The sequence below is a fragment of the Vidua macroura genome, chromosome 12 (assembly GCF_024509145.1).
Source record: "Vidua macroura isolate BioBank_ID:100142 chromosome 12, ASM2450914v1, whole genome shotgun sequence".
Lineage (NCBI taxonomy): Eukaryota > Metazoa > Chordata > Aves > Passeriformes > Viduidae > Vidua > Vidua macroura.
In genome coordinates this window covers 8,606,051-8,633,747 of record NC_071582.1, presented here as the reverse complement: position 1 = coordinate 8,633,747, position 27,697 = coordinate 8,606,051, and the positions used below count along the sequence as shown (strand labels likewise).

The following is a 27,697-nucleotide window of genomic DNA, read 5'->3' as shown; positions in this document are numbered from 1 at the left end:
CCTGGAGAGATTTAAGAGAGGTTTATTTTTGAGATTTATGCAATTCACTTTGAAATGGATTGCAATTTCATTGTACAGTAAGCTTATTTTATATGTAATGTTGTTTCATTGTTGAGAAGCAGGAGAGGGAAGGAAATCAGCATTTACATTTTGTAAGCAAGGCAAGGGGGTTGATGCACATATAGGAAGCTGTTCTGAGGGGGTCTGAAGAAAAAAGAATATTTGATTTCATGCCAAGAAATTATCTACAGAATTCAGATTTCATGTGAAATTCCCCTAACTACTGAATTGAACTGTCTCTAGGTCATGGCCCATGAGCTGTTCTCCAGCTTTAGTCTCAGATTCGTTGGATAATAAATGGTGACCAGACACCAGGGAGAAGCTGTCTCCTGTGCTGTCGGGGAAGATACTTGCATGAAAGGACAAAGTGCTAATGAGCAAATGGTATCCCAAATACAGAAGATACTTTGTATTGCACAAATGGGGTATAAAAAGAAGAATTTTTTTCTAGAAAAGACTTAAATATCTGAAAACATCTGTATCAAGACACTCCAACCTCAGATATATAGTGAAATTTCCCTCTTTTAATATGGAAGGTCAAGTAAAAGAAGCCACACAGAATCACAGAGGAGGAGAAGATGGAAATACCAACAACAGATGCCAAACTTTTATTAACCAAAACCTGCATTGCATATTTCCTACCATAAAAACGAAACAGCAACAAAAATGCAGAACAAGAAATGTAGAAAGAGAAACCCACCTTGGGAGCTTGGAGGAAGAAAATAAAGGACAGAACATGAATAACTTGCCACACCCTCCTCCCCCCCAGTACAAGTGTTTGGCATTCCTCAGTGGACTTGAGCAAGCAGTACATTGCTTATCTGTTGGCAGAAGTAGAATCACTGCTGGTTTTGGTGAGAGGGTTTATATATGCACAACATCAGCACTTTCAGCTGGGAACTGCCAGGCCAAGTCATAAATTAGAAACTTGCCCATTACTAAGGTAGTGCTTAACGAGGTGGGTTGATGTGCAGACAATGAGCCAATGTCTGTAACTCATTAGGACATGTCAGCCCCTGCTTTAGCAATACATGGACATCAACCACTGGATAATGTGTTTGTAGAGCTCATTCATTTAGGAAGGTTTCTACATTGGTGCATTAACCTAAATCAGTCAGTTGTTAATTTTTCTGTAAATGCAATGTGAGTTTTAAAATACAAAAAGTGTAAGTTTAAGTATAAATGGATATGTTGCTCGCATGATTTAAGAAAGATTAAAAGGCAAAGGTGCTCATTCCTATTCACTGCATTATGGTCCCTGAAAAAGTGTCAACTCTTGTCTAGCCTCTCATAAATACTAGTTAAGGTCCAGTGAAATACAGGACTGAGGAAAATCCAGTTTTCCTTGTACAGCAATTACCTCTGAGAGCTCAGGCTGATGTTGCAATGTCTTGTCTGTCTTGTTTTGTGCATGCTGTGTAGCATCTGTTTGTCCTGTGTAGTCATACTTCTGACTAATTTGTTCATGTCTCTGTATTGGTGTTACTGATGCCCAGTACATTAATGGTAGATGAATAAGGAAAATATAGGTATAGTTGAAAAATATGATACTTATATATATTAAAACTGTTCTGGTAAATATTTTAAACTAGAGGATAATACTGTTAAGTGATAAATGGTGATTGAGTTTACCTAATAGCTGGATCTGTTCCAATCCAGGATATCACTGTATAGTTTAATGCTTCCAAATCTGTATCTGAGTTACACAGAATAAAACAGTTTCCTATTTCAGGCTTTTTTTATAAAGGCTCTACATTTAAATACAATTTTAGTTTTCTCTCAAGATGCTTTTTCCTTCTGCTTTAATAGCTTTGTAATTCTGTTGATTTTTCATTCTAATACCATTAGTCACATATCCAGCATTTCTTTACAGACTCTTCCTTTTAGGTCTTGGAGTTCTCCAGTTCTTCTCTTGACTGTTCTTCTTAGGTATTCTGTCCATGAGATCAGTTTAATACTGTTGACTCTTTCATCTCACTTTCCATCTTAAGGAAGCAAAGTTTAGTATTTATACAGCCCATTCAAGTACCGTGACAATTATTTGGTATTTGGAGACTCTATAAGGTGCAGAAGTGAGAAAGAAAGAGATCTTCATCAATGGGATGGACAAGAAGAATGGAATCTTCTGGGAGATGCAGCAATATAAAGTGACAATCTTAAGACTGAGGCAGCTTGAGAAATTACCTCAAGTTTTCTGAAGGAAAGAAAAGCATGGAGGTGGTGACAGCAGCAGGGCAGAAACAAGGATGAGAGATCTTGAAAAGAAGTCCATGACCATATTAATCCTGAGTCAGTGGATAAATTCAGGATGATTCACATTCCATGTTGGACCTTACGTGCTGATCCAGATCATTAGAAATTGCAGTGGGTATGTGAAATGCAAGCTGCACACCCAGCACCACTGGCAGGGAACTTCATGGATGGTGCCGGGATGGGGAGAGATTCGGTGCCCTTTCTCTGCCCAGCAGGCAAGTGCCAGGGATTAAGGTGGGGTGGCTGAAGGGCTGAGAGCATGTCATGCCCCTCAGTTGCTGGCACACCAGATGAATTACAAACTGGAGCTTGGGCCCTGTAGCTTTTCTCTTCCCAGTTTTGGAATAGTCAGATGTCTCCCAGCTGGAGAAGGGAAAGCAGGAACAATGGATACAGTGGGTTGGGGGAGGTAAGAGAGAATGAAGCAGGAGGAAGAAGGGTGACTGTGGCCCAGGGTTGCTAAAGTCACACTATTACTGTTAGCAGAACTGTTTTGAAAGGAATGAGCAGGTCATTAATGTAACTGGTATTTCTAAGTAGGTTGCCAGTTTTGTTTGAATGCTTAATGTAGACAGGAAGGTTATAGATATACAGGTAGAAATGTGGAGTCTTAACAATGTCAGGTCAAGAATTAAGTGCTAGGGAAGGTCTGTCTGGACATTTCTGGAGAAGGCTGGCAGAGAGAGCCTGAAGGATGTACCTGAATAGTGCTTGTAGAAAATTATGAAGAAATCTGAGAGGGTAGTTGTGCAAAAGCCAGGTTTGGAAGCAAGTTGCTGAGTTCTGTGAGCAGAAACTCTTGAAGTCTGCAGACCCAGAAAGGATGAGGTGAATTATAGACCATGAGCATTGACCAAAGAAAACATAGGAACATCAGGATAATTTTATCCTGGAGTCAGTACAGAAATTACTTGGATACACGAGTCAATACATGGAATTTGAGAGTCTTTGGCTTGCACTGATTTATTTCTGACCAGGCTGTTCTGGCCACAACTCAGTTGAGTATTGTGTTTGACCCATCTTGCTTCTCCTCTTCTCCTCCTTACCTTTTATTCAACCCAAAGTCAAAATCTTTTGCTCTGACACCTGCTAGATGTTCTCTTGCTTTATGCAGCTTCTAGAAACAAAGAAACTCTCAAGATGTGAATTTGTGGGTTTTAAAAATTTAATATAGTAATATACTAATATAATCTCTTAGAGTTATTCCTGTTTTTCCTGGTTTCCTGTGACATACCCTCTCAAGGATTAATCAAATCAGGTTTTTCATTCCTGGTGTTAATGGCAAATGTTGATGTGTACTCAAGTCCTTATTCAGTAAATAAACTTATTTTTATAGTAAATTACTGTGCTGGGATGTGTCATCTTTGTCAGGACACTTGTTTGAGCCCTTGGCCTGCAGTAGCTGCTGAGGCAGCTCTTTGGCCATGTGTCTGGGGGTGCAGAATTCCTGCTCCATTCTGAGCCTGCTTTCCTTCTGCAGTGGCATCACACGGTGCTCTGCTATGTCCAGGGAGCAGGACTGCAGGACATTTTTCCTGGTGCTGAAGCAGCGTCTCATTTTAGCACCTCAAATGCAGCCTCACTGCTGCATTTATTTCTCCTGAAATGTATTTGGGATGTGTGGCTGTGTCTGAGTTCCTAATGTTTAAAGACCCACCAAAAGGTTCTATATAGGTTACACAATTCACAGCCTGATCATTCTGTAACCTGCATGGTCTAACCACACCATTCTTCTTGACTGCTAGACTGAGACACAGAGCTTGTAATGATATAGTACAATATTCTCTGCAGAAAAAAAAAAAAAAAAAAAAAAAAAAAAAAAAAAAAAAAAAAAAAGGCAGATTTTTAAAATCTGGTGTAATTCTGGGGCAAGGGCATGGTTTTAAGGGGTTCTGACTGGTACCATGTAAACATGCTACAGAGAGGCTGGAGCTACTGTTGTGTATGCTTCAGTCTGCTGCTCCCTAGAGCATCCTCACCAAAATACAAAATGTCTCTTTGGAGTTCAGTTCTGTGTTTGGGGAGGGGAGGAAGCTGTTTCTCAAAGTCTTCCTTTTTGCATTCTCTGTTAGATTTTAAGGTGTCCACGCTTATCTTTGCCTTCAGACTATTCTAATTAAAATAACTCAAAAATGTCTGTAGGGAGCTGTCTTTCTGTAGCCAATGTGAAAAATAAGCAGAACTTTAATTTTAACTTACACAAAATCAATTTGTACATGATTCTGGTGAACATAATGGTTACTGTCAGTTTATTTCATGTCTTAGGATCTTTCTGTCATAGAATGAATAGAAGTTAAGGTAAATGCCTGTGAAACACAGGAGTTGCCTTGCTTTTGGATGACAGATAGTTTGATCACTTATTTGGAAACAGAAATATTTTGTGTTTGATGTAAAAACCAGCCTAGGCAGCTGATGGAGTTGATTATTTTCAATAACAAGTAAGAATGGCTGTATGTCAATGTGATCACACAGCTGTGCTTGGCTTTGGGCTTCTTTGTGTGGCACTGATTATTGGTGTTAGTAATATTTCCTTATATGCATAGTAGGAGATTATTAATAGAAAAGATCCACTTGAAAGTCCTAAGAGAACAGTTTATCTTTTCTAAAGTGGAGTTTATTGGCAGGACTGAGGCTGTTGAACCAGGGAAGACATAACTGACTTAATTCAGTCATACTATTAAACAAAGTTGTGATTAAATATGACGATCAAGGTATGTTGCAAGATTTTCTGAAAATGCTATGAGCTTTGTGTTTCTGTGAGTTGAAAACTGAAATAATGGGTAGTTTTTATATGGACTGTAAAAGAGGAAAAAAAGGAAAGACCTGATTTTGAGAAAGATGGATGATGATAGCACTCCTGTATTCTGGAACTGTTCAGCTAAAACACTGTATGGCGTTTATGTTCTAGCTTTTCCAAGTAACAGCTGATCATTGTGTCAGTGACATGTGATACCTGAAAGTCATGGAGACTAAGTTAAAGCTCAGTTGGTCTTACAGCTTTTCATTTTTTGGTTCAATATGTGCATTTTTTTTGCTTCATTTTTTTTTTTCACTTTTCTGTATGTTTTTGTTTAAATATTTTATCATTTCTAGCAGTAAATTTTTGGGAGGGTGTTGTTTTCATTATTGTGCCTTGAGTATTTTATCTTCCTCCTTTAGCAGGATGGGAATATTTATATTAATCATTGTTTTCAGATGTGCTGAAAATTTTTACACTGGTGAAGGGGATGTTAGTGTTTGTTCACAGCTTTGATTTTAATATACAGAGTTAAAAAGTGACTGGTGAGAATGCTTGGAAAATTTGACCGAAGTATTCAGAAATGGTCATTCTTACAATGACTACCAGAAAAAAATGAATGTGTTCTGAGTGTTCCTTGACTTCAGTTTAGCTGGTCTGCAAAATGAATTCACTTTAGTAAAAGTCCACTAAATTTGATAGCTAATCCAGGGATTAAAGCAGTTTGTGAATACTTACAGGTACTCAGTTTTTTCTGAACAGTAATATTAAATACATTTTCTTCCTGTGATACCTAAATTGTTTTCTTCCTTTTCCCATTCCCATCAGACCAAATGTCTTTGTTTTTCCTCATAGATTGAAATGCTAAGGAAGAAAGTAAAAGAAAAGGAATTATTTATAATACAGCTTTTAGACAAAATCTCTTTCTTAGAATGTGAGGTAAGGCATTACATTTTAAGTTTACATTATTGTGATTATTTTATGAAACCGAATTAAATTTGAACCAATGTCATCCAGTGCTAACTGGATGTATAATTACTAAATGTATTTGCTGTTCTTCAAATGGAAATTAAACATATGACCCCAGTCAGACAGTCAGGAGTGTGTGTAATAGTCTCAATATTCAGTCTAAGTTTCTTAACTTACAATTTTCTAATAGGTTTATAATTACTTAGACCAGAAGCTTCTGAATAAAATTGTTGGTTTAATTTATATCCTTTCCAGAATTAAGGATTCCTTTATTTTATCAATACATACTTTTACACTGTTTCTTGTAGGGAGAGGGCAATGTGCAATTTTATTTCCTTGTTTAATTACCGTAAATAAAATAAACTTGTGATGAAAATTACTGTTTCCCAGAATAAAGAATTACAAGATAAACTGGACTACTTAATGGAAAACCAACAAAAGACCAATATAGAAACCAGAGATACTGCTGTAGAATGTGATCTTCCATACAGGTATTTACTTTTTCTGCTTGTTTGTAGCAAAATTCTTCATAATGTCCCTTATCAGTGCTGCATTAGTAAACCATTTTGCTGATGAACTGTTTGAGTGGACTGTGGAGTTTAAAAGAGCACTTCCCTCCTAGGTGCAGTTTACGTCACTGATTTATGGTTTAGGATTTTTTTTTTTTTTTTCTTAAAGATGTAAACATACTGGAAACTCCTGGGGAGTAGTTATTGCCAATAATGCAATTTAAGTGGAGAAGTCAGAGAGGGGACTGTGAGGTGTGGCAAGTTCTGGTGCAGAGTGGCTGCTGGCAGTGCTGCAGACACAGGACAGCTCTGCCCAAGGCTGCTCAGCACTGGCTTTGGACACACTTCACCCTCTGTGCCTGGAGGTGTGACCAGGACCACTGGGAGAGCAGGGAACATCGACAGGGGAGGGCTGCAGCAGTTCTGGAGATCTCCTGGCCCAGGGGGGAGGATTGCCCCGTGAACAGTGCCAAGATATTGTCACGTCTGCACTGGAATGCTGTTGCTGCTCTGTGGTCCCAGTGGCTCTGCAGCCTGGCTTTGGGGAGCTCAGATGTGGTGCCTTCCCTTCTCCCCTGCATTGCCCTGAGCCTGCAGCAGGGCACTGAGCCCTGGGAGAAGGGCTCTGCACTTGCACTTCAGTATTCCCCACAAGGCCCCACAGGGAAGGGCAAAACAGGAAACAAACCAGTAAAATAAGGAGGAACCCTTCACATTACTTTTATTACCAACAAGTAAACTTGTTCATTGTAACCGCTCTGCAAATTGAATTGCTTAGTTTGAGGAATGTAAATTAGCATATGAAATCAGCAAGCAAACGAAAATTTTCTTCATAATTTAAAAATACACTCATTTTGGAGTTCAGCCTAGAGCATATTTTAATGGCATGTGTTTTGGAACCTTAAATACACTGTTTTTTCACTCAGGTTGTCAACAGAAACCTATCTTTATTGCCCTCTCTCGTATGTGAGCACAGCCCCTACTTATCTGATATTTTTCCTCTTTTTGAGATTTATCTCTATGAAGGAATGCACCTCTGTGCAGTTTAGATTTCATGAAATTACTCTTAATGATTAACTGTGTTCATAAATGCAATATTGCTATCTTTTTTTGTTGCAGGACTCTTAATCCTAATAACTTTATTGCTGGGCATTCCACTGTGAGCACCAGCAAGTGCTGGCCTGTAAACATGTCAGTATTTGCCATGGTTTTTATCAAATATTCTTTGTGGCATTATAGAAAAGAAATATGGAACATACAAATGCACTGATAAGTTTAATTTTAGCCTGTCAATATCAGTGCCATGGCATTAGGAGCCCAGCTGTGTGATACTCTGACCTTAACACTGTAAGCCTTCTCTTGTCTCCTGAACAGCACGAGCTCTGAGAACAGGCCTCCTGAAAGTCCGAGGCTGGTGAGGACGTACACCCCCTTCAAGAGAGTGCTGGAATTCAGCACAAGGAGCAGTACATCCTGAGAACTCAGCTCATCGATTTCTGAATATGAGCAGATAGCTTGCGCCTTTGCAGCTTGGTTAGAGAAGTTTTTATCAGTTTAGAGGAGAGCAGCAGCATGGAGTCTTGCTAAATTTATCCTGAAAGCAGCTCTTTAGTAACTTCATTCCTGAAGTTACTACTGTGGGGGAATAGGGAAGCAGCAGGCTGAGTGAAGCAGCAGTCAGGCGATATTGCTTCTGTAGAAGCTGTCTAGTGCAATGTGTCATTTCAAATGCCTGTAAGGACTTGTATAGATGTACAGTTGTGGGTTTTTCTTCAATTGTGTTGTAATTCTGTTTGAGTAATGAAGCTCTAATATATTCTGTTGTCAGTACTACTGGAGCAGTACCTGAAGCTGTGCTGGCAGAGGGAATTTGTGTGGAAGCTCTGAATCTGCCCAAACTGAGGGCGGCTCACACCTGTCCCAGAGACCTGGTGTGGCTGAGGGCTCTCTTCACCTGGGAGCAGCTCTTTTGTACCCAGCACTCTTTGTCTCGGAGGGAGAGATGAACTGAGCTGTTTAAAACAATTCCCTCAACACATGGCAGGTGAATATTGTGTTTGCTGCTCAAAACAGTAAGGGATAGAGCAGATTATAATGGAATTTGCTTTATTGGACTGAGGCACTGGTTTGCACTTCCTCAGTCATGGGACAGAGTGACCATGAGTGACACATTCAGTAGCAATTGTGTAGAAAAATCCCTGATGCTTTATTTATTTACTTTCCCATTCGAGGAAGGAGTTTTCATTAAACAAAAGTTTGCCTACTGCAACCTGCAGCAGTCCTTGCAATTCCAACAGCAACAGCAATCCTGAATCAGGATTTGGGGTTTTGAGTACTATTTTTTTTTTTGTCCAAATCACTTAAAATCTTATCTTTGGCTTCAAAGTAGCAGCAGGAATAACTGTATCTAGTACTGAACTAATTTAAATATATATAGAGGGGATTATTTACATCTTGTTTTGATCTTCCACTCTTAGTGAGTTTAAAATGAAGTAGAAATATATTACTTTAATTCTCTTAACATGAATGAAGGACCTTTTTTTTTTCTAATTACAGTACCTGCAACAGAAAACAACTTAGGTTCTATATGCTCAGTATTGTTCTTGCATGCAGTGTCAATCCCAGGAGGTGCTCACCTTGCCACAGAGCTTCACAAAGGGATTGCTTTTATCACCAGCCTCATGCAATTCAGTCCTGTCTATTCAAATCAAGTACACTTACTAAAGTTGTATTTAAAATAATAATGTTGAACACACAAGAAGATGAGTAATAACTCTGATTTCAGGGATAAGCTTTGTACCTATGAAATCTTATCTCCATCTAGTGGCTGATAACAGCAAATATTTGGACAGTATCTGTTTTTGAAGAGAAAGACACTAAAAACTAATCCCAACAGGTATATTAATGTCCATTAGGGATGCAACTTTAGGTCTTACAGAATGTATTTTAGCATTTCTGTGCCCTAACAGTCCCTCTGTAATTCAGGACTTGAATTCTGAACCATGGTTTGTGAAAACTACTTTCAAAATTAAGAGGAATGGATGAAGGTGGTAGTTTTAGATAAAAGGAAATGAATCTTATTGTAAAAGACATTAACTGACAAGTTTAAAAAAGTTAAAATCCTTTACCCCTCTAATTTTGGCCAGAAGTCAGAAAACTACCTGATGACTATGAGGGGCTCAAGGAATGGTAGTAGAGGGCAGGGTAAGTATCAAAATGCTGTTTTGACACAGACTCAAAGGAAGTTCATTCTACTTTCAATATACTCCTGAGGATCTCCTGAAAATGCTGAAAGCTGTTTTAACTCTGAGACTTGCAACATTATGATAATCTGCTCAAGACTTTAAGAGGGATGCAGCAAGGCCTTAAGTTTTTACTGTAAAGGTGTTCTGTGTAAATTTTGTCTTGACTGTTTGATGACATACAGTATTTTTTTCTAAACCAAATAAGGACTGAAGTCAAAGCTGTATTTTAAGAGCATTTTGACATGCAGTGAGCTGGATGACTGTCACTTGATTGGACTACTGGTCTAAATTTGGTAACTGTGAAGAACAGGAGAGGAACTGTAGATATATCATTGTGTTACATGAAAATGTAGAGCTTTCCAGTCAAATGAGCAGTAATGTAAATTAGCATAGATAATAACAAACCTGACTGAAAAGACTGTAAAACTTCTGTATAAATTTTCTGAATTTGAGACTGACTTAATTAGTACTATCACATTAGAAACTAGTAAAATTTCTGTAAACAGCAATAAAAGCCATATAGGAAAGTCCCAGAAAGTACACTAAATGTAAGTCAATTGTATGACTACATTTGTACCACGATAAGTATTCTTTTGTGATTTATTCCAGATACTCTGGAAAGTATTTTGGGATACACTTTTCATATATGCTGTACAAATAATGTATTACATTGTATGCTTTTAATACATCCGGTATGTAGGACACGAAGAGGATAAATTGCAATAAACACTGTATTTAAACTTGTTCTGTTGTGTCAACAGTCTTTTAGAAATAAACCTACCTTAAAACGTTGCAGACTCTTACTGTTCACAACCTTGTTTGTTCCAAACATGTGGGAATGGAAAGCAGCTCCTGTGGAGCCTCGATGTTCTTGTCGGTGTTTCCTTTGGCACACAGGCTCTTGAGAACAGGAAGGCACTCCCTGGCTAAAGACTCTCAAAGCCAAGTCACAAAAGTAGATTAACTTTTTCATGAAATAAAAAACTATTGACTTGCACAGGATAAACAAAAACTGGGCAGCACAGCTCTTGGAAGAAAACCCAACAGCTTCAGATCCTCCAGATAACATCTGAATCCATCTGGGATGATGCTCTCCAGGCTTCAGCAGGATGAGACTGGGATGGTTGTGGCCCATCTTTATTTACAGTTTATATCCACTTACTGATAATAGAGATTTATTTTTAAGACTATAAAAATAAAGCAATTTACATGTCAACTAAAGAAGAGTTTGTGCAAACATGACAATCACAGTGCCACAGGTTTGTAATGCTCAGAGGAAGAATGTCAAGTTTTTAATTCCAATAATGCTTCCCTATTTATGTGTTCAGCTCAGACTGCCAACAAGCCCTGATAAAATCTTGCTGAGATCAGCAGTGCTTGGTGCTGAACCTACAGCATGGGATTCTGGGGGCTGGACACAGATGTTTTTCAAAGAGCTTTAAATATTTGACATCTGAAAACTTCTGCATATGGACAGATGAGAATTAAGTTCTCTGTGCATGAAGTCTAATTCTGCACAGGAAATCCCTGCTCCACAGAATGGAGATGTACCTGCTGAGAGTTTCATTCCATTCACATTTTACTTCATTCTTCTTCAGCCCCTGGGGCTATTTGCATGTGTAACAGAAAAAAAGTGCACGAGAGACCTGAGTTAAGGCCCTTCCAGCCCTGCCTCAAGCACAACATAGAAGGAACACAAGAAAAGGAGGACACAGGAGCCATTTACAACTCAAGGTATGTGAATATTTTCAAAATAAAAAGGGACTTGTTGATTTAAAGAGAAAATACATAGAAAGGAACATCTGTGAGGTTACAATATTCTGTGAAGGCATGTGGTATGTAGGCAATGCAGTGATCTGATGGTTGCTTCCCAGTACATTGATAGGTATAAACACATAGAGATTTGCTTTTAAAGTGTTTGGGGCTTTTTTTTTTTTTTTTTTTTTTTTTTTTTGAGAAATAAGGTTAAAGGGAGCAGTTGTTTTTTTAATGAAAAAAATTATTACAAAGGTGCATCATGCTGATAAGAAATGAGGGTTTTTTTACTAAATGAAATAAAAATTATTCAATTAAATTCCAAATACTCATACAATTTTTCTTGTTATTTTGGGGATGATTTACACTGTGTGTGTAGCTTGTTTTCTATCCTCCTCAAAATTCCTGAGCAGAGAAATGGTAAAGGTAGTGCCTGCCCCTCCCCACCCAAAAATCCAAAACCCCTACAAATCTAAAAGTTTCTTTTGCTCCTTTTCCTAATGAAAAGAAGTAACATTTTATAGAGTTGAAGAAATCAGAAAACAACAACTTTTCTTGTAGAAATAATACTACATTACTAAATCTATTTTTCCTTCTTCAAGTTTGTACCGAAGTTGATGCTGTCTCAGTTGCACGGTATCTAGATACTGCCCACCTGTTCATAACCAAGAATATATTTGTTCCAGCACCTTCCAAATTTCAGCTACTTGTTCATCATTCGGGAGCTGTGGGTTACCTGTAAACAGACAATGTTATTCCAAAATTTAACAGTCCCGAACTGCAAAGATGAACAATATTCCTTCCCAGTGAACTTGGACAAATACAGACTTAGTGAACAATATTCCAAGTGAGGTACAGAATGACCAGGTGTGATTCCCAGAAGCCATGTTATGAACACTTTATTCTCTTCATTTTTCACTCTACTTTTTTCCGTGTTTATGCAGTTTGGCACATAAATTGAACTCCCTGTAAATACTGGCATTGCTTTTCTGTACGTGCCATAAAGCAGCTGAACATTTTGTGAGAGCAGTGATCTAATGAGATTGTTCCTTCTAGATTCTCGTTTCCCTGCTGGCAGCAGTACCGTGTTGCTCGCCCTCTCCTATCTGCAGGATCAAGTGTTCTTCTTGCAAGATGCAGAAATGTGACATAGAGGCAGCAATTCAAAGAACTTCTGTCCTGTAACTGCGGGGGATCTCCCGCTGAGAAAAACTCAGTGATTTCCCTGAACTCTTGGGCAAAACTCCCCCAGGGGATTTGCCACAGATGATCCAGGTAGTGTTATAGATAAAAGATGTCGAAAAATTTAGAATACCAGATTGGTCTCTGGGGAGGGGGAAAAGTCACTCTGCTGCAGCGCTGACCCAAAAAACTGCTAAAAGGCGTCAAATTGCTCTCAAACTCAAACGCACAGCCTTTCGGCGGAGCGTTCCCAGCTGTTGTTGCAATTCTCGTAGGCTGGAGGCGGGTCCCCAGCGCGGCGGGGAGCGGCCCGCGGTGCCGCGCCCTCGGGGCTGCCCCGGCGCTGTCCCGCGCCCTCGGGGCTGCCCCGCGCTGTCCCGCGCCCTCAGCGCTGCCCCGCGCTATCCCGCGCCCTCAGCGCTGCCCCGGCGCTATCCCGCGCCCTCAGCGCTGCCCCGGCGCTATCCCGCGCCCTCAGGGCTGCCCCGGCGCTGTCCCGCGCCCTCAGCGCTGCCCCGGCGCTGTCCCGCCGCCGCTCGGCGGGCGGGTGCGGAGCCGCGCCGTCCTTCGCGTTCCGAGCAAGTCGGACCCCACCGTCGCGCCGTCACTTCCGGCAAGATGGCGGCCCGCGGGGCTCTGCCGGGCGCCCATGGCGGCGGCTCCGGGGCTGCGCGGGCGGGCGCTGCCCGAGCTCCGCGAGATGCTGCGGCGGCAGGAGCGGCTGCTGGCCGACCGGTGAGGGCAGCCGGAGCGCGGGCGCTGAGGAGCGGGCCGGGCTTCCCGCCGACTTCGCCCGTCCCCTTGCAGGCGGCAGAGGACGAACCGCTCGCTCCCGTTCAGCGCCTGCGGGGCCGGGGAGGGCGCGGGTCCCCCCGGGCTCCAGCGGCTGGGGATGCGGGCAGGGCTCAGGTTGTACATGTCCGTGCGGCTGTGCCCGCACAGGGATGGACACCTGTCCTGTGAGGAAAGGCTGAGAGAACTGGGATTGTTCTGCCTGGAAAAGAGAAGGCTTCGGGGTAACCTAAATGTGGCCTTCCAGAACCTGAGGGGAGCTTACGGGAACCGTGGGGCAAAACTATTTGCAGGAGTATGTCGTGACGGACGAGGGAGGGAACGGGTTCAAAGTGAAAGAGAGAAGGTTTAGATTAGATACAGAAGGAAGAAATGATGCCCGGTGAGGGTGGTGAGGCACTGGGGCAGAAGCTGTGGCTGCCCCATCCCTGCAAGTGTTCAGGGTTGGGTGGGGCTCTGAGCAACCTGGCCTGGTGGAAGGTGTCCCTGCCTGTGGCAGGGGTGGAACGAGATGATTTCTAAGGTCCCTTCTCACCCAAACCATTTCATGGCTCGTATGTTTCACTGACAACACGTAGTTAGTGCTGTGCTGCAAGTGCTTTGCATCCTGCCATGTTTCAGAAGTTTGGTATGTAAATAGGAAGCTGATGTTGCAATGTGAAACCCGCTCCATTAGCTATTCTAATAAAACTTCTGTATCTCAGGTTGAAATAGGATTGTTTATAATAATTTTTGTTTGTTTGTTTGTTTTAGGAAGTTCATTGCTCGGCTTCCAGATAAGGGTAAGAAGATCTCTGATTTTGCTGAAAAGCTGAAGCTTGCCATTTTGCAAGAGGAAGAAGTAGCCAGGACAGCTGAGCTGTTATCTGCTGTCAGATTGGAATTTCAGGCAAAACAGGAGGAGATTAATACAAGCAAACAGGAAGTTGTCCTAACTGAGGACACAGTGAACCGTGCAGATTCTTCAGTCTTTAATGAAAACTCTCACATTAAGGACATTTCTGACACTTCTGCTGAAAGGCAGGAGGCAGAATGTATTGAAGAAGATGCCACAAATACAGCTTTGGAAAATCAAAGGACTCAGAGGAAAAATAATGAAGTAAAAACTGTTGCAAAGGATCAGAATCGTTTTTGTGAAGATGTCTCCAAGTCAGCCACAAGCAATCACCTGAACAATGATCAGCAAGTCTCCCAGAGCAATAGTGAGGATGGGACAGAAAGTCCAGCTGCTTTGGACAATAGTAAAGAAGCCTTGGTTGATGCCTTTCAAAGAGTAACAATTGGAGATGAGGAAAACAGTGAAAAAATATTGGGAAAAGAGCAGGATGTGGCAAAACATAAGGGCAGTGTATTTGGAAGCCAGCATCCCAAAACACCACATTACATTGAAGTTCTAGAGGCCAGAGCCAAGAATCCAGTCATAAAAAAACCCAAATTTAAACCAAATGCGTGAGTATTGTGAGATAGAAAAACTTCTTGTATGTGCATAAAATTGGAAATGGTGCAGAACAAGCATGATGGCTTTATTTTCTAGTGATGGTTAAAGAGATTTAAAGTCTCATGACACACAAGGTTCATATGTTGGCTCTGTAGCTTTAAATGCCACAGAATCTCAGTATTGAGCAGTGGTTTCATTCTACCCATCTGGAACAATTGTCATGAATCTTCACAGAATTTCATAGCTTAAGATGCAAAACTACTAAACAGTTGGTAAAGCATTTGGATCAGTTCTAGAACATGTAGAACTTTAATAGCTGGAAGTGTTTTGCTTTTTCTGCACTTTTAGGAAAATTACAGTCTATGTTGTCTGTTCTGGTAGCAGTAACAGTTTGTACCTTGTGTGACTCCCACAGCATTGCTACTTCAGTTTGCTAATAAATCAGCAAAACTGTTTGGTTCATTGTCAGGAGTAACTTTTGATACTGTCTCTCTGTGGAGAAGTAGTTCTGTTTTCTCTGAATGCTGTTTACTTTTTATTTGTCTGTGTTTTCATAGCACTTCAGATTTATTTTCAACTCTTACATGTTAAAAGTAAGTTTTGAAACTGGAGTTGTTCAACCTTGTGATGCAAATTTGGGTCACAACATAGGTGTTCTATGTCTTCCAGACTGTCAGGAGAGCAGAGTGGATCATCTCATGGTTCCTCATCCAGTCGATCACCCGGGGGATTTGGCTCTCCAGTTCCTCCAGAAGAGAGAAGACTCAGAGATAAGAAACATTTGGATGACATCACAGCAGCTCGACTGCCACCACTTCACCACTCCCCTGCCCAGCTGTTATCCATAGAGGAATCCATAGCAATTCAGATGCAGCAAAAGGAAGCTTATGAGGTATGAATTTACAATTTGGTCTGAAAATTATATAACCAGAATCACTCCCAAAAAAGAAAAGATAAAGGGATCTTTTCATAAAGGTGAATTGAGATGGGCAGACTTTGAGGAAAGGCACTTTGTCTTGTATTTGGTTCTTTTAATGACACAGTTAAAGAATGTATTAATGCTCTCTGAAAGTGTTAGTCCTACCTTAAACAAAATCTGTGTGTGTTAATATGTTGACCTTATTGCACTCACTTCACCTCTGACTAGAAATTTAAATGTACACCTTCCCTATTAGTGATGACAGAGTATTTGTCCCTTGCATAAATGAAGGCCTAGCAGCATTTGTTATTCTTAAAATATGCCAGTATCTATATTTGCCTTTATTTATGCTGTGTCTGAAGAATCCAGGTTCTGAGGCTCTTCAAATTCTGTTTTAATGGATTTTGACTTTCCAGGTAGTGTCAGGCTAATGTTTAAACTAGACACTGTTGTAGAAGTGTTCTGTTAAAACTGACATTACTGTATCACAGGTGGGGGCTGCCACATGGAGAATTTAAACTCTTATTACAAAGACTCAATAGCATAGTTATGTATAACTGTGAAAAGAAACCTGAAATGTCTTTGCTAGTTGCTAAAACATTTAATTAAGCCCACTTTGGAATTACTGACATTATTACTATTATTATTATTATTATTATTATTATTATGTCAAGTTTATATTTAGTATATTAGTTTATTCATGAGAATGACAAATGAACGCTTTTTCTAACCTGTGTCCTTTTTTTTCTGACATAGGAAATGCAAGCCAAGCTTGCAGCACAGAAGCTTGCAGAGAGACTGAATATAAAAATGCTCAGGTTTGAACCAGAGGGGGAGGCCTCAATGCAGTACAGAGAAGTGAGAGATGAAGATTATTTTTCAGCAGAAGACTGAACAGGGTGTCTGTGGATGAGCTGTGTAACTGATCTTTATGTAGTACTTCTTAAAACCCAAACCTGAATATTGAGAATGCTTCATCTAGTCTGTTTTTTCTTAAAATTTTCACATGACAGCTCCAGGAAAGGTTCAGTATAGACATCATAAATATACATGTCACAATTATTTATCAGTCTTCTTTGGGGACTGTTTTTTGAGCACTTGGGGCAGTTAATTCTTGTGGAATGCCCCACAGTTCTCAGCTTTAGCAAAGTAAGCTCTCCAGTACAGTTTTGCAGGCTAGGATGGGTCAGCTATAAGAGAAAGTTTCTTCTGTGCAGAAGTGTGATTGCAAAGGGCTTTGGCACAAAACATGTCCATAAAGTAAGCTGAGGTGCCTGTGGACTGCTGACATGTATGAAAGCCCTTGTATAAATGTGAACTACTTCTTTTACCTATTTAATATTACCTTTCATGGTTTTGGTGAAAATACCTACCCAGAGAGTTAAAATAAATACCTGATCTTTAGGTGTAAGGTAACTTCTTACCATATGAGAACTTGTTTCTCTGCCTGCACCTTAAAATAACACTTGCTGCCCCTACGTTGTAAATACCTAAGAATTTAAAGTTACTTTGTAACTCAAATTCTGTTTGGGCTTTAAGGGACTCTGCTGTTTGGTTTTTGGTTATTATGGCAAAGCACATCAAGAGACATCTGAAGACTTTACTATTTTTATTAAAGATTTTTATGGTTTTCTGTATTTTTGTACACTGCTTTCATACTTTGGATGTACTATTTTTTCATACCCCAATACTGTAAATTAAGAGATCCACCCTCTTGTTTTCTTGGAGGAAGTGTTGTGTATATTTTTAAGTTTTGGCTGTTATTTGAAGACAAAAAACAACCTTCCTTACATCACCATGAATATGAAAATACGAATTTTGAAAGATAAGAAACACACCTGACAAGTATTTCACAATGGTACTTTCACTGTGGACTGGGATTTTCTGAGCCTAGTTTGAGTTCAGTTCTTAAAAACAAACCTCAGAGATTCCTTGTAAAACACCTGTTTTCCAAGATGTTGCCACAGCTGTGTGTGCAGGGCTGTCCCTGGATGTTCCTGCAGGAACAATGTCTTTGGAAACCAAGGCTGCTCCAGCTGCAAGTCATTTAAAAAGCTGCATGGGATGAAAATGTGGGAGGAAGGTCTTAGCCACTTCTTGAGTGCAGGCAGCACTTCCTTAGCAGGCAGTAACTCTCCCAAGTGCTCCACAAGCCCTCCTGGGCAGTCCCTGTGTCACAGTCCGTACCTGGCACTGCAGTTGGACAGGTGGAACCGCTGCTAAGCTACTTGTGATGTTTTTTGGTTAGGTCATCTCTTGCTCTTTCCTGAACCCTTTCCTCTTGCAGCCTTCTGGTTCTCATTGTTCATTGGCTTCTCATCAGCTGCTCTTCCCTTTCTCTCCTTAGGCTTACCTGCTGTCACTAAATCCAATCCATATTCTGCCTCCCTGCACCACCCATTCCCTTTCCAATGACATGCTGCTGTGTGTCTGTGTTTGACTCCTGCCATTTGCCATGCATCCTCCAGCCACTGCTACTTTACCTTGCTTTCTGGAACCCCATCTAAATACCAGCTGTGCACCTGGCACCCCCTATGTGCCTCAGTCCCTTGAATACCTCACAGAGACCTCAATATCTTTGTGTTTTTGCATGACTGCTCTCCTGAGGCTTTCCTTATTTCCTATTTTGGTTTCAGACTCTGCAGATGTTTGTAATTTCCAGGTCTTCTTACCTTTCTACCTTTTTTTCATACTTGGGTTTTTTTCCCTCCTCTCTTGTCTATGCACCTTCTTCATCCTCCCAGCTTCTCACCATCACTTGCCTTTGTCAGCACAATTCTTTGGCTTGTTTTCATCCATTCACATTGATCCCTCAGCATCCCTGTTGATGACCCAGTGGATCTTAGTTGTATCTATATCTATTCAGCACATGGCTCTGACTCACAGGCCAGAGGAGTGATCTCCTCTTGTGGGTGCAGCTCATCTCTCAGATCAATGCTTTCCATGCTGCCACCTGCTTGTCCAGCTGCATCTTGTCATCAGCCCTTCAATTATTGCAGTCTGTACTGCTCAAGGACAAGCAGCCTGGGAATTGTATTGGCTTTCCCTTTTCTGTTTCATGAAACATAAATTACCACTTCCATGCTGTTTGCATCTCTTCCCCAGTTGGCATCCTCGCCCTTATCCTGTACTGACTGTGCTGTCACACCTCTGAGATGCTGTGTGTGTGTTTCTCTCTGCTAGCTTTTCTGTGCTGTAGGAATTCACACAAAGCTGTGCAGTTAGGGACTTGTTTTCTAAAGTACTGAAATTTACCTCTGCCTGGGCTTCTGCTGACCACACACTTCTGCTAACTAAACCAACTCTTTTCTTGTGTTATTAACGCATACTTTTGCTCTCTAAACTTTGTAAATCAGAGGCAATTTTCTTGATCTTTATTTTGATAGCATTCAAGATGATGGGCTTTTGCCAGAATGATCCGTGAATGGGCAAACTTCCCCCTTAAGGGGAGGCAGGGTGGGGTGGAAATCACTGTGGTAACAGGTGAAGGTCATTGCATTATGTGGTCATTAAACAATCAGTGGCTGTTTTGGGGAGCTCTTCTGGAGGAGAGTCTTGTGTGAATACAAAACCAAGCTAAAGGTATGAATTTTAAGTTATTATTTTAAAGTTTGCAAAACTTAGAAGCTTTCCTGGGGGCTGTTGCTTCTGAGCAGAGGTATGCACTTTTGAGTTAAGATTCTGTGAATGATAAGAAAGCAAAATCAGGTTTAAAGAGTCCTGCATTGAGGATGTGCAATCTTGGAAGTCTATGAAAGGTTAGAGCACAAGAGGATCATGAAAGGATTTGCTGGATAATGAAAGGATGAATCATTAAATGGGATAGTCACATTGAAAAAGCTTTCTGATTGAGTATGGTATTGTTGTTGTGTATTTCATTTTTTCCCAGTTCCAGATCATGTCAAAATATATATTGCGAGCTGAGGAGCTTGTTCTGTTTTGAGAATGGACTTTTATATTGGAATGAGCTGTTAACACAGTAAAAATAAAGAATGGATAATATATTTTTGAAGTTGTTCATGTGAATAATGTTTTGTTTTGACCATGTAAAATTTAGAAGAGAATTGGAACTCTTTTGCTTCAGTGCTTTACAAGGAAAATGTGGAGATGGAGCTAGGAAACGATTGGTATATAGGAGAAGGAAACTAGGGATGCAAATGGATGATGAAAGACATGAGAGACCTAAAGCTGGCCAATCTTGCAGGTCTGAGAGATGGCACAGAGACACAGCTTAAATGTGGCCTGTGGGTCAGAGAGCTGTAGCACGTGAGGCAGGGATCTGTGCAGCACCAGCTGTAGTCCCTTGATTCCTGCATTGCTGGAGTACCTGATTCCCAAACTGCTCAGAAGAAAAGCCCTGTAACAGATTTTCTGTGCAGCAGCTTTAATCTTTCCTGAGGGAGAGAACATGTCGTCTGGTTTGCCTGCTATGGTGATAACACCATCTGGAGGATTTAGCCACCTAAAAAATTATGCTGAGTATTTAGAAAATAACATTTGAAGAAAAACCTAAATGTTGCTGGACTTTAATTATTTTTGGCAGACTTTGAGAATAACTAAGGGTAGAAAAGACACAGTTGCTTTTCCTGTTTTTTAGAGTTCTCTTGATAGTGTTCTGGCTTGTGGACTACTAAGGGCCACGTGAGCAAAAAAAAGTCAGTGGCAGTGAGCTGTGAGCTCCTGTGTGGAGGAAAGGGGGCTGGTAAATTGAGAGAACTTGGAAACTGTGGCTCTGTGCTGTGGAATTTCTGAACCTGCCACAGGGACACAGTATCAAGAGTCAGGGAGACCAATACCCAGACATTACTGCCTGATGCATCAAAAGGTGCAAAAGCTGGTCATGGTCCCTGAGCAGCCCCGGGCAGCAGTTTCGGGGTTTCTGTGTGGATCTCACAGCCACAGCCACACCACAAGCTGGCAGCCTTTAGCAGCTCCCAGCTGTGGGTGTGCATGTGGCTGCTGCTCTGTTCCCCTGTACACTCCATTGCAGAGCCAGCTCCTGCATCCAGGGGCCTGGAAGCGCAGTCATGTGCCATGCTGGGTTTTGCAGTGAAAATTATCTGTAGTAGGACCCGGTTCTGGCATGGTTTGGGTGGTGTCTGGCTCATCCTTTTGCCTTCAGCAAGTTAGTGCCTGCAAGGAGTGTACTTGGGCCAGGGGAATTGCAACTGGCCTTTTATTACAAATGAAAATGAATGGCTTAAAGAGGACAAGCAGAGGGAATACTGTGTTGGAACAAGCTGTGGACTCTACTGTTTTCTCAGCTTTCCCAGCCCTGCTTCTTTTTCAGAGCAGGATAAGAAAGAAGTATAATTTCTCCAAAGTATTTTGTAAGGACAAATTTTTCAGGGTGTGGGTGTTGCATGTTGAGGCCTTGTTCCAGGGAGGTGCTAATTGACCTGTATTTTCCCTTAGTTTGTGGTTTACAGGTTTTTTTGCAAATTCACTGCTTTTAGGTGGTATGTGTGGAGATCACCATTGAGATTTCCTGGTCTCCTAATGTTTGGGTTTAGGTTGTGAACTCCCACGTTCTGGGAGGGAAAGGGAAGTGGAAAAGACAGCTGTGTGAATACATTTGTTTTGTTGTGGTATTGTTTGTTTTTCAGTCAGCTAATGATTATGTTTTGTTCTTATTCTCTGCAGTGCTATGTCACTGCTGCCACTGTGGTGGGCAAATGTTAGCTGACTGCAGCCCAAACATTTTCCAGTCACACTAACTTTTCATGGGATATGGATGCACTACTGCATTTGACTCCTTTGTAAATCCATACTGTAATTATTATTATTATTATGTATGCAAAGCTTTAGAGGCATTTAGTAATCTCTTGTTTAAAGCAACTGTTCTGATCACTTGGTTATTAAGCTTTCACTAAATTGCCCTTTGATTTGGTGAAGTATGAAAACTTCACTGTAATACTGAAGTCAAAGCTTGATTCTTCCAGGAACATTTATGTACAAGTGCTCTGTTGAACAGGGATATTGGCTCTGTGTTTTGTTTAATCACTGTGTGTGAGGCAATTTGTGAATAAGAGTTGCGAACCAGTTACTGGATGTGAGGAGACACAAATGAACCCAGTGAAATGTGTGTGGGAAGCAATTTGATTTTCAACTTGCTAGAATCATTGAACTAAGCATTTCACTTCTAATCACCTAATATGAGTGAATGTGTCCTGCAGCAGTAAGTTGAAGAGTGGTTTCTTGACAGGAAAATTTGTAGGAATTTGTATTGACACCCTCATTGCTTTTCTTTCAGGTTTATATTGGAGACCATAATTGTGTCATGCATGAATTGGCAGATCTCCACTGAAATCTTGAGGGATATAAGTGGAGCCATAATGCTTAATGAACATATTCCTATTTCCTCCCTCTCTCCACACAGCTGGTATTAATGTACTTGCTTATTAGATCAAGACAGTGATATAATGTGGCAAGTGGTTGCAGTCCAAGGTTTGCTGAGTCTCTGAAGCTGAGTACTTGATAGGAGATATTCTTTACACACTTCTAAATAGAAATTTCAGTTGTAAAATTTCTGTACTTCTTTTTTTTTCCTGAAAAAATGTTTTCTCAATTGTTACTTGATGACAGTACCATACACATTAAATCTACTCAGAGAGTACTCAGACAGTGGTGGGAGTACTGCAGCTCTGGTTTAACAGCACGAGATCTCCTGCACCCATTTCTGAATTGAAGCTGTCATCTGCCCTGCCCGACCTGTGCTGCACTGGGCCCAAGTGCTGTGACAAACCTTGTACTGCAGAATCACAACTGAATCTGGAGGTGCAATGACACCATCTGTAGGAGATCTTGGTGAGGGGGACTCTGCAAGGCTGAATGCTCAGCTGTTAGGGCTTTCCTGGTAGGTGGATACACCTTCCCAAACAGACACTGTAAGGAGAGTAAATTACACAGTCAATGAGATTTACATTCCCAATTCATTTAAGCAGTTTTCCATGGAAGTTGCAAGGTGCCTGTCTCTTATAGATCACTGAGAACTAAAATTCCTCACCAAGAGAGGAACCTGGTATTAGTACCTGGGTACTAACTTGAAATGGCATTGGCACTCTTTTCTTCAGCCATCTTATAGCTCTACTGCCACTTATATTAAATTAACATTGATTTTATTCTGTTTTCTTATATATCTCTAAAAATGCATCTTCCAGAATTTGCCTACAATGAAATTAATTTGGGTAACAGATTATATATATACCAACATGAGCTGGGTTATTTGGCCATTATTTGTATTTGAATGTATGAAACCTTCAGAGATTGTGTGATAAGCTCTTTCTGTTTAAGTCACTGTTACGAGTGGTCTGTGTTGTCTCTTGGTTACTATAAAAGTCTTGATGTAATTTTGGTTTCCAGAGTTACAGATCCATCAATTCCATTTGTAATTATGTGTGAAATTATTTTTTCATTGGCTTTCTCCCTGCTTCTTCCTTATGGGGAAAAAAAAAAAAAAAAACAAACCCGAGCCACACAGATTCATAAAACATTTCTTATATGTAATATTTTCTTTATTGACCCAGGTTATTTCATATTGATTAGAAGTTCCTAAGCCTTGGTTTCATGTGTCTTTCTCAGAACTGCTTTAAGTTGGCATTGTACTGATTATAGTACTGCTTAAATGATAGCTGATGATAAATATTATCCGTGCACAGACATTGGGCATCATCATGTGTCATGTCTGCAGACCAGTCTTTTTGCCTGCACGGCAGATTTTTGTGGCTGTGAGCCAGGAATTTTAATGAAAGAAAACATCAAAGATGCAGAAGAAATGAGAATATTAGTCAAGGAAGATACACAGTGATGCTCTCTGATAACCCCTGGTAATTGACATTAGAACTATGTGGGAGCAACTTAAATAAACATCTGGACATTGAGTTTAGACATTTCCAGTGACAAAACCCAGACAGATCTTCTGGACTTGCAATAATAAATATTTCAGCACAGTCCACATGAATCAACTTAGAATTCTGTTTTCAATTATTCTAGTTTTATAAATATATCATAGTTGATTATTCAGGGATACAGTTTCTTTTGAAGATTAAGGAATTTGATGGTTGCTTCATTCACATAAAGTTCCATTTTTTATTTGTACCAAACTTACTTCTGTTTGTACAAAAACAATAATGCAAGCTTGCCAGAAGCCATTAAAGTAGAATGCAACTGAACTTTTCCTGGGGTGGAAGGGCCTTTTCTGAAATTCCTGGCAGTGCACTGTACTTCATTCCAGCTATGGTAACCACTTAAATTGTGCTGAAAAGAAAATTATAAGTAATCATTTTTTAAAGTTATTCTCAATATTTAGAAGATACTTTCTTTATCTTTTTGCTTTTGATAGTGCTAAGCATGTGGTATCCCTTAGAAACAGTGAAGAGATGTTTATATCTACCAAAGCATTTTAAAAGGTAGTAATGAAGCTGCAAAACTGAATGGAATACTGGTTGCAGCCCAGATCTGATCCTAGTATTACAACTGTGAGGAGTAAATAGCTCTAGCAAAAGCATGCTCAATTTTTGTTTTTTTCTTTAGAGAAGCCCCTACTGCGGGCTCTTATTTCAGGGGGGAATGAATCATGTCTCTGAGGTCAAAGAGTTATTTCCACATTATATTAAAATTACTCTATTCATGCTTTTAAAGTAATAATAATTATTATTATTTTGAGATGATCTGTACCTTTGTTGCTGGGGCCCCTGGACAAAATGAGGAATTCTTCCGAAGTGTACTCAGCATTTAGTAATCTGCAATTTCCACTTTCAGTTTAATTTATGCTTCCCTACAGCCCAGCCTGTCAACATCAGCACATTTCTGCAGTTCCCTACCCTGGCTGTCACTAGCAGGAGCACAAGTGTAAGCTGGATGCCAATGTTATTCAGTCACTGGCTGAGTTGTGCTATACCACTGGAATAAGAAAGTTTTAGGGGACTACTGTGTTAGTCTGACCTAGAGGTCATCATCCCTTTCAGAGGTGGGAGAGGCAGACATGAGTGAGTACAATTCAGAAAGTCTCTCTTGTGAGAGAGACTGACAAAGTTGCTGGCTGACAAAGTTGTTCCTTCATCAGGTTGGGCTCGTGTGGCCGTTCAGGTTGGAAGGGACCTCAGGAGAGCTCCTGGCTAGGATCCTGCACAAACCATTCAGTTCTGAGGCCAGGTGACATTGCTCACAGCCAGAATCCAGACTGGTCTTGGAAACCTCCAAGGAAGGAGACCACACAACCTCTCAGGATAACCTGTTCCCAAGTATAACTGTCCTCCTTGTGAGCCCAGGGACGAAGCCTGTCTTGTTTCAGCTTGTGCCTGGCTCTGTCTTTTGATGATGTCCTTATAGGTACTGGAGGTTGCTGTTCAATCCCCTTGAAGTCTCCCCTTCTCCAAGCTGAACAGGTACACTGCTGGCTCAAGCAGCAGTGCTCTTTACCAAGACCCTCAAGGCCTTTTCAGCAGGGCTGCTCCACAGCTTGTCATTTCTGGGCAAATCCTAGGAAAGCTTGTCAGGAAGTTGTAGACTGACAAGAGTATTGTATTCGGTTCTGTTATAGCTCTCTCAGATTAGTAAAGTATGTTTTCTGCTTTCATATTTTGAAAACAAAAAAGTAACCTAGACTCAGATCAGGATAGTCATGCTATCCAAAACTTCACTGTTAATTAAAACAAGGCAATTTGTGCTTTGTAACCCTTTCTACATACTATAAAAGTGATTGATAAGGAAGCACAGTGAAAGCTATAAATCAGCCTTGAGTCTGATAATCTAATAAGAGCATCTCTTTGGCAGTTTCACCTCTTGCTCATTGATCTATAACTTAGTAATTAATTTTCCTTAGTTTTATCCTTGTATTTATTAGGATACCTAATTTTTTATTGCTAAACGTATGCACTGGAAATTTGTAGTGCTATAGTTTGGACAGTGCAATTTATTCATTGTTATAGGAAAAGAGGAGGAAGACAAATTATTTAGAGGTTTATTACTCAGAGAGGTGCACTTGAGCAAAGAGAGAATGAAGCAGAATGGATAAATTTAAGGGGGAAATGTAGGTTGTGAATATTAAGGAGCTCTTGTAACAGAGGCATTATCTGTTGAATGATACTTCATGGAAAAGCATTCAGTTCTCATCTGCAGGTGCTCCCAGATCACTGACTGCAGGGAAGAGCTCTGCACTGAAGAGGTAAATGGATAACTGGGATGTGGGGATGTTGCTTTGTGTGTGCTGCCCGTGCCGTGACTGCAGCATTCCCCTCTGTTACAGGGCAGCCACTCTTTCCAGTTGTACTTGTGGTTAAAACCTGAGGCTGTGCTTTGGATACTTAACTTAACTCTCGTGGAATTTAAGGGAAATTGCTCAGCAAATCTTGAATCTGAAATACATTGACAGTTCTGATTTCCTTCTACAGTTTTGTTTTCTGATCTTGCTGAAAGGATGGGGCAGTATGGGTAAATGCTTTGCTTATCAGCTCTGCCCCATTCCAACATTACTTTTTTCCAAGGAGGAAAAATGCCGATAAAAACAGTAATAAAATGAGTTTCAAATCATTTGTAGCAGATGAAAATTTTCTTTATGCATTATTTTTGTACTTTGTCTAAAGGCAAAAGAGCTCATGCTCTATCTTGACCCTTTGTTTGACCCAACTATCACACAGTAGAGAGGAAATGAAGCTTATAGGTTTTTACTTAATGGCTGCTGAGACACTTGACATATGTACATTTAAAATGTTAACTAATTTCTCTATTTCAGTATTTTTATTTCCTAAAGGATTATTAAGTTTTGTAGAGATCCAAAGATAACAAACTCCCAGGTAGTACATACATTACAAGCTGACTTTTGTGCTCATGTGCCACATACTTATACGCAGAGAAATTTGAAAAATGAAAAGAAAGGAAGATGTAGAAAAAATGTTAAGTAAATATTTCATTAGATGGTAAAGCTCTCACTTCCTTTATAAATAGCACTTTGTTTAAAACAAACAATCAAAAAAACCCAACCAAACCCCATAACTGAAACCAAAGAATCAAAGAGCATATATTGTTATTAAGTTATCAGAATCCTCCTGCAGAAAAGACTACAGGTCAGGTATATTAGACAGATGTTGAGAAGAGCTCTGTTCTCTATCTTGCAAGCAGTTCTCATGGTTATCAATTGTGTTTGGCTTTTAGCATAAAGGTAATTGGCAAAGTACCATGTCATATTTCATCCATTATGCCTGTCTTGTGAAGAATTACACACTTCTTCCTAGAATAGGTGTTCCCTCTCCACAGAGATCAGACTCTGCTTTTACTTGTGGAATGGGTCTGTGGGAGAGTCACCCAAACTGCACTCTTCCTATCTTTTAAAAACAGGGAGATGAGAAAATTTCATAGGTCTGGAGAGAGCAGCAGTTTGTATGTCAGTCTGTCTCACATCTGTCTAACTTGTGTATGTGGTCCATAACTCTGCCACACCTTTGGAGGGAAATGCTCCAGAGAACTTGGTGTGCTCTTTTTTGTGCTTTAGTGTGTAAGAAAGGATAGCTCCAAAAATTTGGAGGCTCTAAGAATCGGTAGAGATCAGGATGAAAATCCAGAACACCTTTTCCAGATGTGTAAGGAAGGACAGTATGACACACATTCTTAAACCTAGCCTATACTTATGTTCCCTGCTAAATTGATGTCTAAGTAAATAGCTTTACTGGTGGAGTAGAGGAGACATGAGAGTCACATTACACTTTATCACAGAACTTGGTATGAAATCCATACTCTGTTCCCTGGACAGTGCAGTGAGATGGATATCTGTGGGGTAGTAATGTAAGAGATGTTTGTAGGAGTGCTATATGTCACAGGGCTGCCCTGGATCAAATAGCATTT

General features: G+C 40.4%; 1 protein-coding gene across 2 annotated transcripts in view; it reads left to right on the top strand.

Moving 5' to 3' along the window:
• The window catches only part of MYZAP (myocardial zonula adherens protein), a 50,417-nt gene extending 32,921 nt beyond the window's left edge, over positions 1–17,496 (top strand). The window contains exons 11-15 of one of the 2 annotated variants that reach the window (XM_053988242.1): positions 5,906–5,989; positions 6,410–6,510; positions 14,256–14,951; positions 15,610–15,832; positions 16,616–17,496. In XM_053988242.1, the coding sequence (XP_053844217.1) occupies positions 5,906–5,989; positions 6,410–6,510; positions 14,256–14,951; positions 15,610–15,832; positions 16,616–16,753 (1,242 nt within the window). In that variant the 3' untranslated portion in view covers positions 16,754–17,496. Of the gene's footprint in view, positions 1–5,905; positions 5,990–6,409; positions 6,511–7,902; positions 11,704–14,255; positions 14,952–15,609; positions 15,833–16,615 lie in introns of those variants that run through there. The other variant, XM_053988243.1, reaches the window with a different exon arrangement.
• The last annotated feature ends 10,201 nt before the right edge of the window (positions 17,497–27,697 follow it).